The sequence below is a fragment of the Magallana gigas genome, chromosome 7 (assembly GCF_963853765.1).
Source record: "Magallana gigas chromosome 7, xbMagGiga1.1, whole genome shotgun sequence".
Lineage (NCBI taxonomy): Eukaryota > Metazoa > Mollusca > Bivalvia > Ostreida > Ostreidae > Magallana > Magallana gigas.
This window is the reverse complement of record NC_088859.1, coordinates 22,061,981-22,073,672: the sequence shown is the minus strand read 5'-3', so window position 1 is coordinate 22,073,672 and position 11,692 is coordinate 22,061,981. Positions and strand designations below refer to the sequence as shown.

Below are 11,692 nucleotides of genomic sequence, written 5' to 3'. Positions count from 1 at the left end.
TATTTGTAAAATTGGATATTTCAAACACAAAACTAAGATATATAAAAGCTCTGCTGTAATTATATATCCTTTGCAATATTCAAGCCGAAAAATCTTTCAGGCTTTTTTACTATCACCTATAAGCTTTCTGCTCATTTCTAAGGGGATAGTAAAAACTTTTTCATTAAAAGAAATTATTAGAATAAATGAAAACTAATTATGTCAACTTAGTCCTGAGCAATAAAATATCTTACTAATTTTCAACCCTTTTACAACTGCTTGACTGTTCACCAATTTACGATTTTTGGACTGTTCACCATTATACAACTTTTGGACTGTTCCCCAATCTACAACTTTTGAACTGTTCATCGATTTACAACTATTGGACTGTTCACCAATTTACAACTATTGGACTGTTCACCAATTTACGATTATTAGACTGTTCAGCAATTAACAACTTTTGGACTGTTCCCCAATTTTCAATTATTGGTCTGTTCACCAATTTACAACTATTGGACTGTTCCCCAATTTACAACTATTGAACTGTTCACCAATTTACAACTTTTGGAATGTTAACCAATTTTTAACTTTTTTTAATTTTTAATGTTCACCAATGTACAACTCTTGGACTGTCCGCCAATTTAAGACTGTTGGACTGTTTACCAATGTATAACTATTGGACTGTTGACCAATTTACGATTATTGGACTGTTGACCAATTTACGATTATTGGACTGTTCACCAATATACGATTATTGGACTGTTCATCAATATACGATTGTTGGACTGTTTACCAATGTATAACTATTGGACTGTTGACCAATTTACGATTATTGGACTGTTGACCAATTTACGATTATTGGACTGTTCACCAATATACGATTATTGGACTGTTCAACAATATACGATTGTTGGACTGTTTACCAATGTATAACTATTGGACTGTTGACCAATTTACGATTATTGGACTGTTCACCAATATACGATTGTTGGACTGTTTACCAATGTATAACTATTGGACTGTTGACCAAGTTACGACTTCTGGACTGTTCACCAATATACGAAGGTTGGACTGTTTACCAATGCATAACTATTGGACTGTTCACCAATTTACGACTCTTGGACTGTTTACCAATTCAAGACATTTAGACTGATCACCAATTTGCGATAATTGGACTGTTTACGGCTCTTGGACTGTTCACGGATTTACGACTCTCGGATTTACGATTTTCGAATTGTTCACAAATTTACAACTGTTGGAATGTTTGCGTGAAGCTCTTTGAAATCATTATTATTATTACATGTAGATATAACTCATCTCTGTTGGTAGATAAAATAACATGGTTAAAATTAGTTTATCTCTGATGGTCATATTATGACTAAAGGATTCTATCCTTAACAAATATAAAATGTCATTACTATTTTCTTTCCCCGTTATTGTATTTTGAAGATTAGGCATGTCGACAATGACCAAGAGACGAGAAAATTGTCAATATTATGGACATTGCACGTGTAGCATTACAGTTGGTGTAAATTTTGCTGGATTTTTTATAATCTGTGCAGTACAAAATCCTCCCCATATTTAATACACAACGCATTACAGATAATGTGTAAACTCTATTTAAATCAGAAGAGGATTTACTTACGTATCATATATGATGAATGTATTTATTTACCGATGACCACCAGGAATAGCAGAGACCAGGAAATGACTAGCGTGTTTTGTATCCGTGAGGGGAGACCTGGGATGCAGGTTGTTATGTTATTGCTAGTCGTGGAGAGGATATCAAAATGTATGGCTGGTTGTTAGTGGTTTTCTTTCTACAATACTTTAAATTTTGTCAGCCCCAAGGTAGGCATATACATGTATCCTATTTTCTTCGGGAGAGAGAGAAAGAGAAAAATATGACAGTGTTCTGATCACAGTTTTGATGGCGGTGAGAGAGAGAGAAAGAGAGAGAGAGAGAGACTTTTTGTTTGTATTTGTATTTTTTTTTTAGAAATTGCAGCCGTTTTCAATGCTAGACCGTTGACCTGGACTGAGGCTAGTTCGAACTGCTCACTACTTGGACCAAACATTCAAACTGAGCTGACAACTGCCAAAATTTCTACCCAGGGAGTCCACGTGAAGGGGTGGATTGGCGCATACAAAGGGAGTACGGCGTGGCTAAATATTAAAGGTAACGCTTGCATTTCTACATGTTTATACAGTATATAGTTTTGAAACAATGCTGGTATATAATAAAAGTCAGAAGGAGTTCAGGTGTACTTATGTTTGTCTTGGCTAAACAAAAGATCGATATCAAAATAAATATTTTAGATCATATTGAATTAGTACACTTGTATTAAAATAAGTGTGCTGACGCATTCTCTTTACAGGATGCTACAGGGTCAATACAAGTGATCTTTTCTCGGTCAGAAGATCCCAGCTCCACAGCAAGTACCAGATAGGGAGGTGTACAGAAGACTGTACTAACAGCACCATCTACGGACTCTCGGTAAAAACCACAGGGGCCAAGCCCGTTTTAACATAAATTCAAATGTAACCATTTTAATGGCTTGGTTCCCTGTGGTAAAAACCCATTGCCTTATCCCATGTCCCCTAACGATACCACCAATGAATTTTGTAAAATAAACAACAAATTGCAATGATCACACTTGCTTTGAATCATCATTCGGCCATTCATCATGTACACGTAATATGACGAGACGTTCACGACTGAAACCGATGACGAATCTTTAGTCAGTAAATTTATCCATCTTTTTATATTGCAGGAGGGTTTGTGCTTCTGTTTTACATCTTTTCCCGCGCTTCTGTCAAAGTGTACAGCCAGACTGTGCAATGGTTCAACAAGCGATTTCTGTGGGGGACCAGTGAACATTGGATCCCAATCAACCACAGACATCATGTTCTACACTCAAAGTAAGTCAAAACCATGGTAGGTTCGATTTTTATAGATTTTTTTTTTTTTAGATATACAGTTCTAAAAAATAGCATGAAATAAATTTACAGAAAATAGAAATGTTTGTTCATGTATTTAAAAAATATTTATGAAAAACTGAAATAAATAAACTTTCTTACATGGCAACGTGTAGATATGATATATACATGTATATATGATCCAGTGATTGCACAAATTAAATCAGGTATTCCATGTTACAGACACTCAGATACCATTACAAGAATTTGGAGACGCTCAATGTATTCTGGGCCGACAGGGAAGTGGTGAAAACCTGGGGACGGCGTACACCTACCAGACCTCGCGGTGTCAGGATCTCGTGGCCAGCTTCGTCTGCCTCTCAGGTACGGCGAGTCACTGCCCATCAGCACCTTGGGGGGGGGGGGGGGGGTTGCAGAATACCTTCATCAAATTATGTGATACCTCAACAATAGCTTTGTTTTGTTGGATGCCTACAATTCTGAATTCAACTTAAATAACATCATCGGAAACCCAAGATCTGTCATTAATAATTTGTACCGTTTCGATTGGCTTCTTCATACATTCGAGATGGAATTCCATCACTTACTAGTACGCATTGATCTTTATAAAACTGCATTTTCTTACAGCAAGATATTTATTTTCATACTAAATTATTTTTCCAATTTTTAAAATTACAATGCTTCAGTAAGGCATTTTTAATAGGCAACCAAAATTTGAGTGTCAAGCTTTTGTTTACATTTTGAATGTTGAAGTGAAAATTCCAGTTTAACACCTAAAATGAATGTGTTAAACGTTAGGAACTGTTTATTTGTGCTTAAAATGAATAAGACTATAGACAAATTAGCTTTAAAAAGATTTTTACTGGTATATTGAACCTAAACCTATTAAACAAAAACAGAGCACGAGCCTTGTTTACATGACAAAGAATTGTGAGCCCTGTATCTTGCTTATAACTCTATGACTGACTCTCAAATTTAATTTGATCAGTAGAAATGCATTCCTAAAGCATTGTAAATAACAAAAACAGAAAAAATAGAATTTGACCAAAATCGAGACCATGCCCTTTTAAAAGGTTTTACTTTGGTAGATTTAGAATGATAATTATTCACAAAAGACGAGAAAAACTTAATGAGTTGGCCAACGGTCTGTAAATGTATGCAAAAGTACAGCAAAACTTGGCTTTCGACAATACTTAAACATTAGAAGCACGTTACGTTGTAAGTAAATACAACGAGTTTTTTTTTTTATTCTTTGAGGTACATACGTGGAGGTCCTGTACACCGTGTCGAGCCGCGTGAACTGGACGGAGGCCGTGCTGTCCTGTAGTAAACCCGGCTACACCATTGCTGACACCTACTCCTTCAATAAATTCCTAGAGGAAGAACGCCTGATCCTATTTTGGGTAGGAATATTCAGGAGGGAATTCATAAAAATAGACACAGGTAGATATACATGTATGTGCAGATTTTCACAATATAGGCCATATATTTTCTCTGCCTTTCTTTGATTGTGTCAGTATTTCTCATTCATTCTTAAGAAGCTGAGTAGTTCGTCTCATCGATACAGTGGCCATTGGCAATCCTATTGCCCTGTACCCTCCGTCTTGATACAACAATTCCTTGTAATCCTGTATCTTTTTATACATATACAATTTTTCTATAGAATTCGGAATATTTGCCGTATTCCTGTTCAACTATTCATTGTTTACTCTTATCCTCACAATAAAAAAACCTATTTATAGTCCATCCATCCTTTACACCGATTCTTACAGCGGTTCGTTACACTTCACATATTTCCCTAGTTATCCACTGATATTTACAGCGATCCCTTACAAATCCACTGATATTTACAGCGATCCCTTACAATCCCCACATAAGCACCCTGTGCACCGCTGCCAGCGTTCTACTAGATGGAACCCTTCAGCTTTCTTATGAAAACTGTACTCAGAAGTTACCTTCATGGTGTGAAGTTTCCAAAAACCCAATCACCACAAGACCCCACAAACCCGGTAAAACATACGATAGCATTCTATTACGACCTAATATCATAGAAGGCAATGAAACCATTAAACAAGTTCTTGTACTGGTAAGAACAATCCGTTTAATTTAACCGATTTCAGTTAATACCGGTATACTTTTACAAGAGTCCTAAGTTTTAATGTGGTAACGGTACAATTTGTTTTTTTTTCTTTTTGTTTAGAACTTCATGAAATATAAAATGGCAAATGACACGAATTGTCCCGATGCCCACCACCAAGCAAGTACTTTTATTTTGTTCATTGCAGGAAGAGGCAATCTCATCACCATTTTCATTTCACTGGCATTGCTTGGCACAATAGCTGTGATTGTTATAGCTACGATATTTTTTCTGAGGTACTTGTACCATCCTAAATCAAATTTCAATCGCAATCCTGAAAAAATTCAAATCTTTTAAAATTTTGACAATAATTTACACGTTTATGATATCTTTATTTTTCAAGGAAACGAATAGCAAGAGAAGTTCGCAAGGCCTGGATTCACTCAAAAAATTACAGCGCGCACAAAAACAGCCTCACTGGAAGTATAGGTCACACCAAAACCCCAACAGACGCACCTCAGCAAAATAATGATGAATATGACCACACTGGTTTATCACCAAATACGACGGACAGAGGACCGGGTTATGCCTCTGTACACCTCGGCAATTCTGGTCAGGATCCATCGTCCTCGCGGATTAACTCGACATACGATCATCTCAGCCGACAGTCTCCCCAGACACACGCTCCAAGTATCTACGATCACTCCAGTTACAAACAGAACATTGTTCAAACTGATGACGTCATTCAAACAGCAGACGATTATGACCATATAGACAGACGCGTTCAAAAAACAAAAGACAGTAATGAAATATATGACCATATGCAGAAAAACCAGGACTGATATAATAAGTTCAGCATCATTGAGGCAGCCCAAAATTTCTTATACACTCTTTTATATCAATTTTCCTGTCCTGCATCAGATCATTTTAAAATACAATTGTTTCAAATATTGAATCATGGAAGCTGACAAATTAATGGAGAAAAACTTCATTGTTGTATTTTTATTTTTAAAATCAATAACAATAAGTATACATTTCAACAATTATGCATTGCAAAATAAACATTTGTTACATAGACTTTAAAGGAAAAAGCTCATTTACATGTTTTCATTCAACAGGGTTAGCACTGATCAAAAAAAATTAGAAACAAAAAATAAAATTACTTCATTCACTTTCAAAATCAAAATCTATATTCCTTTTGATCAATAAGAAATAGTTATATTGTTGTAGATTTTGTTGGATATATTACTGTTGATAACCAGTGTTATATCAGACAAGCAGAGTTGTTCACTGTAGATGAGTATTGATATTGGAATGCAGACTGGCTTGAATTTCTCAACAAATCTCAAGTTTTCATTCATAGTTTCTTGTCTTTTTAAGCAAAACCCACTTAATAATTTTAGCAATATTTCATTTTCATCATCATCATACACACAAGAAGTTTCATTAGTTTTCAAATAGGCAATATTGATACATGTATCAAAATTACTAAATTTAATTTTTTCCAAGAAGTGTGTATTTTTTCTTTCAAAATTTGAGTTGAATCTTGGACAGATTAATAATTCTACTTTAAAATATCATTATGGGGGCCGGGTGAGAATCCAAACCTTACTCATACATATGTATACATATATAACTTTTCATCTTGGAAATTTACAAACAATGTAGATACATCATTAAAAACAAAATTGTCAACCCTTTGAAATCACCAAGATTATATTTAAATATTTTCCATTTTCTACCTTTTAACCATAGAAATTGGTGACAATTTTCACATACGATGGGTGTTTTGATAATATTAAAAACAATGAAATGTACAAATCATTTCAACTAAAAAAGATCATTTTGGAAAACATTTTAAAAACATTCAGCAGTCATATCCCAGTAATTTGATATTGACATTATCACAAAATTTACATTTTACATTTGATAGCTCATATCATCGTCAGATAACCACAAGTGATCGCATCTTTTACTTATCACCTGTGGGTATCCAACGATGAGCTCATATTTGCTGACCTAAATTCCTCTATGTGACATTAAAGTAGCTATGATTTGCAATTTTTTCGATCTATTATTTCTGTTTCCATGGCAAAGGATATCCCTAGCACCCAGTTTATGTCACCTTGTTTCTTTTTACATCAAATATGTATGCGATATAAATGATATTAATGACCAGATGTACTGGGAGGATTTTAGATGGAATTGATATTTGATAATTGATATATACCATACTACCTTCAGGGGTTACAAACATACACTTATAGCTCACCACATACATGCATGTATATATGTATTTGTTTTACCTGTAAAGCCCTAACCTGCACTTGAACGTAAATAATAATTTGACAAGGAAATAAAAACATAATACTTGGTAAATAAAAAATATATAAATACAGGTACAAATATTGCATATGATGGCTGTTTAAACAATCTCAAGCAACAAACCGAGTTGTAACAACACAATACATGGACATGTTCGGCTATGTTGTAATGGGGTGAACTACCACCATCAGTACTACTATGTAGCGGAATGTGTTTATAATGACCACAACAAGGGAAAATTGCACCAGATTTTGTTCAAGAATTGGGGGAGACACCTTTATTAAGCCGTTGTTGATTTGTGGGTAGCAGTTGCAGACAGCGTTTGAACATCTTGTGGACCAGTCATCACTACATGGTAGCCATTACATTCAGACATTGTTGACACACTTCATACAGCAGACGGCTCTCAGTTCCCTGTTGAAGAGTATCTTTGTAGGAGTAAGGGATGGCAGTTATCACATACGCGCACTGGCTTGGCTGAGGAAGGCAGAGGCATCTTATTGTCTGAACACTCATTGCAAAATATGTCTCCACAATTCCGACAGTGGTGCTGTGAAAGTATAATAATTGATCTCATTTTAATCAGAAGCCAAGACATACTCCAGTTCTGTTTTCGATCTTGCATAAAATCATATAAATTTAGCCTTGACCTTCACATTTACATGTAAATTTACTTCATGTATAATAAGAATCTTAAAAAAAATTCTACATTTCAAAAATTTAATCACAGTTAAAAATTCTAATCAAATGTCCCCTTAAAAACATTAACCCCCCCCCTCCCCCCCCCCAAAAAAAAATCATATGAAATAAATACCCTTCTTCTGGAGATGGAGAACTCTTTGGTACAACCTTTACAGTTGGTAGCCTCTTTATCACTAATCCATTGAGCCTCCTTAATCACCTGATGTGCCTCCCTCATGTCTTCCACACGTAACTTTGTACTGTACAATTAAAGAAAAGTCAACAAGCTAGAATTACGGCATTAGGATTTACAAAATATTCAAATAACTCAGAAATAGGTCTATACTATACTATACATTTATACTAAATGTATGAGCAGATGGATGCAAGACCCCTAAGATATAAAATCTTATATTTAGTATGGCTTACTCGCTGAGATGAGATCCCAGCTCTGCCAGCGTTTTCTCGTGCTCCTCACAAGTTTTCTGTACTTCTTTATGTCGTTGTTCCAATGTGGCGTAGTCCTGAAAGAATGCATGGCCATTGGGTAATCACCATCTTCATTTAATCTAGTAGTTATAATGTAATACAGTATATTCATCTTCTTCAATATTTTATTTTCCTATTAAACAGACAGTATCTTATTCTCAGTTACACTTGTCTACTCTTGATTTTTTGTATTTTTCTATGCTCTATTCTAGTATACTCTAAATCCTCTATGTGCTTGTATTTCTACATGCCTGTATTAATGCAGTATAGTATTAAACACTAACTTTCTTTAAATGCTTGTATTTCTGTAAGTGTTAATTATATTAGAATACTTCTCTAAATGCTTGTATTTCTGAAGTCTGTATTTTTGTAGAACTACCTTCTCTAAGTGCTTGTATTTCTGTAAGTCTGTCTGTACGGCTGATACTTTTTCTCTTTCCTCTTCAAGAGATTTCTGAAGTGTTCCTCTCCACTCTCTTTCAATCTTAAGATCCGTCTCCAAAGCTGTCCTAAAAAAACAATAAAATTCTCGCTGATTTATTTCATAAACAGTTTCCTAAAATCATATTGCCAGCATTGGTGTTGAAAAATAAATGAAGAATCTTAACAGGAAGTGGAATAATCCCTCAGACCCTTACCCCCACCCTTTGGGAAAATCTTTTTTGAACCATGCATGATGTAAATGTCATATTTAGAACATATCGATGGTTTGGTGTTTTAGTTTTTTTAGATTAATCCAATTCCTTAGTTTTTTCTTCATTATATCGATGTAATTTTTTGTTTTCATTAAAACCTTTGCCAATCTATTTTTGCAAACAAGAACATTAATGCACAATATAATGACTGATCTACAAACATTTGTTCATAGAAGATCTGAAGAGAGGGGCTGTGTCAAAAAACAGTTCCAACTATTATTATTTAATAAAGCACCACCTGTTGATATATTCTGAAAGATCTGATATTTCCCTGGCCTTTTAAACTATTTTTATATTTTACTTGCCAGGAATCATCAGAACCGGTGCCTTTACGAAAACTGGGAATTTGCAAGCATTCTCAGCTTGATTTTAAATAGATGTTTGTTAAACACTCATCCGCCCCCCCCTTGGAAATATCTGCGAAAAAAGTCCAAGGGGCATAACTCTGTCAAAAATTGCTCGATCGTACCTGAACTTGAACTAGATATTATTTTGATAAATCTTTACAACAAATTTCATTTCAATATGCGCATCCTCTGCAAAGAAAATGAACGGAAACTGTTGGTGGACCGACCGACCGACCAACAGACAGCAAAAACAACAAAAACAATTGTAGTAGACCTTCTTTCTCACGAGATTTTAAAAATGCACGAAATCAAAACATATCTCCAAAGTTCCATAGAATGTGTTCATCATTCTGTTTATGGGATGTATGAACTCATAAAAGCAATACTATAGAGAGGTTGAATAACAGTTTTATTAATTAGGTATAAGTGGAACACTCGATTCAACTTGCAAATATTTAAAATCGAGTCGAGAATGCCACTTATAATTGGAGGCGGTGAATTTCCAGTTTTCGTAAAGGCGTCTGACATTTTCTTGGGAAATAAAATATCAAAATTGTTAAAAAAGGCCAGAAAAAGCCATATCCTCCTGACTACTTTGATAAAATATAAGTTTCTCAAATGGGTAGTGTCCACTACATATTAAAGATAAATACGTTTATTATTTCAGAAATAAATATATAAATTGTATTATGAAATCAAATTGATAAATGTAGCCAAAATAAATAATAACTATCAAAAGATTTAATAGATAAGCAAAACATTTTATAATGCTTCATTAATCAACCAAGTTTCTTTTGAAAAAACAAATTAAACAAGTCATGTCAATATGAGAAATGAAAGCACCAGCTGATCGATCTGCAGAATTAGAATAATGACAATTTTCTTTACAAGAACAATCAGTAAGTACCAAAAACAAAATGTCCTCCATCAAAACTGTGGAGAAAAAAAGAAATTCAATCTTAGTATAAAATGTGTCAGTCTTAATGATCCACTGGCAAATACCAATATACTGCGCAGAGAGAATTCCTCTTCTTGATATATATCTTTTCTCCGTTTCTCTTTACCCAGATTCAAGTAGCTTGAGCCTGTTTCCAGTATGACATTGATCTAAATTCACAAAACTCATCTGACTTTACTTTGCTATTTGTGCCCAGAAGCCATTTTTTAGCACCCACCTTTTGGAGTCCTTGTCGGCAATGATTTGGCCGAGTTTTCGCGCGGTCTCCTCTGCTGCTTGTTTGTCAGCTTCGGCTTGTTTTAATCTTCACACACAAACAAAAGCAGGAGACACAAACATGCAAAATAAAAAAAAAAAAAACAATCAAAACAAATTATGACAAAAACATATGCTTGTATATATGTGTACATCTTTATATCAAAGATGGAATGGGACATGTTGAAAAATTAAGATGGATAAAAGAACATGATGTTTGAAATACAATAACCTTTGGAAATTAAAACTTTTTTTTAAATATATATTGCCTTAGAATTGATTTGAAATTTTAAATCATCATATGAAAGAATTGTAAAAACCTAAGCTCATTACAAACTCACTACTTTCATATCTCAAGCTGGTGCTTTGACTAAGTGAGATACATTATGCTGTAGGACATCAAAATCTGAAACATGTCCCATTCCTCCTTATAGGCCAATGATTGATAAAAAGCCAAAGAGATACATTTAGGATATGTGCACACCAAAACAGAAATTCCAGTAATTGAAATCTTGCTATTTGTACAAGTAATAAATCATCTTGCATACAATTGGCATGATTCTTCACTTAGACAAACAACTTGCGCACTGTCAATGACACTGCTACTTTGTGATGCCAAATAACAGTATTGACAATATATAGAAACTTTTTATTACAATTTTATTACATGTACCGGTTTTCAGATGCTAAGCAATTTTCTTTCAACAAAGAGATATTGAATTTTGTCTGCATTATTAATTATCTCATCATCTCAACCCAAGATCAAAAAGTACCATTTTTAGCTCACCTGAGCCAAAGACTCAAGTGAGCTTTTTTTAAAATCAACATTTGTCTGTTGTCTATCATCGTTGTTGTCATTGGGGTTTTTTGACCATTGGACCCCTAGGCCTCTTGCTTCGCATCTGATTGACATTGATTGAGAAGTGAATACCTTTTATCTAATGAA

At 34.4% G+C, this 11,692-nt stretch overlaps 2 protein-coding genes across 8 annotated transcripts in view; one reads left to right on the top strand and one right to left on the bottom strand.

Annotated features, from left to right (window-relative positions):
* Nucleotides 1-1,583: 1,583 nt before the first annotated feature.
* Nucleotides 1,584-7,696, top strand: LOC105347394 (uncharacterized). Of its 3 annotated transcripts, none has more exons than XM_066065661.1 (9): nucleotides 1,584-1,830; nucleotides 1,988-2,158; nucleotides 2,358-2,476; nucleotides 2,754-2,901; nucleotides 3,142-3,282; nucleotides 4,177-4,362; nucleotides 4,773-4,928; nucleotides 5,205-5,292; nucleotides 5,400-7,696. In XM_066065661.1, the coding sequence occupies exons 1-9, from the start codon at nucleotides 1,770-1,772 to the stop codon at nucleotides 5,836-5,838; spliced, it is 1,509 nt and encodes a 502-aa protein (XP_065921733.1). In that variant the 5' UTR covers nucleotides 1,584-1,769; the 3' UTR covers nucleotides 5,839-7,696. The 3 variants fall into 3 exon arrangements, with proteins under 3 accessions (XP_065921733.1, XP_019930503.3, XP_011454766.4); XM_011456464.4 differs by having other exon boundaries at nucleotides 1,585-1,830; nucleotides 1,979-2,158; XM_020074944.3 differs by lacking the exon at nucleotides 4,773-4,928 and having other exon boundaries at nucleotides 1,979-2,158.
* Nucleotides 5,984-11,692, bottom strand: part of LOC105347356 (RUN and FYVE domain-containing protein 2) — a 25,692-nt gene continuing 19,983 nt past the window's right edge. For 3 of the 5 annotated variants that reach the window (XM_020074940.3, XM_011456403.4, XM_020074941.3), the window contains 5 exons: nucleotides 10,709-10,795; nucleotides 8,871-9,000; nucleotides 8,432-8,526; nucleotides 8,136-8,262; nucleotides 5,984-7,871 (listed from right to left, as the gene is read on the bottom strand). In XM_020074940.3, the coding sequence (XP_019930499.3) occupies nucleotides 7,728-7,871; nucleotides 8,136-8,262; nucleotides 8,432-8,526; nucleotides 8,871-9,000; nucleotides 10,709-10,795 (583 nt within the window). In that variant the 3' untranslated portion in view covers nucleotides 5,984-7,727. The remainder of the gene's footprint in view (nucleotides 7,872-8,135; nucleotides 8,263-8,431; nucleotides 8,527-8,870; nucleotides 9,001-10,708; nucleotides 10,796-11,692) is intronic. The other 2 variants (XM_020074942.3, XM_020074943.3) reach the window with 1 other exon arrangement.

Excerpts from the sequence above, each read along its gene's own strand:
- LOC105347394 (XM_011456464.4), top strand. The coding sequence starts at position 1,770 with ATGTATGGCTGGTTGTTAGTGGTTTTCTTTCTACAATACTTTAAATTT. Across the intron at positions 1,831-1,978 it reads TAAATTTTGTCAGCCCCAAG|AAATTGCAGCCGTTTTCAAT; the intron begins GTAGGCATATAC and ends TTTTTTTTTTAG. Across the intron at positions 4,363-4,772 it reads ATTCATAAAAATAGACACAG|CGATCCCTTACAATCCCCAC; the intron begins GTAGATATACAT and ends TGATATTTACAG.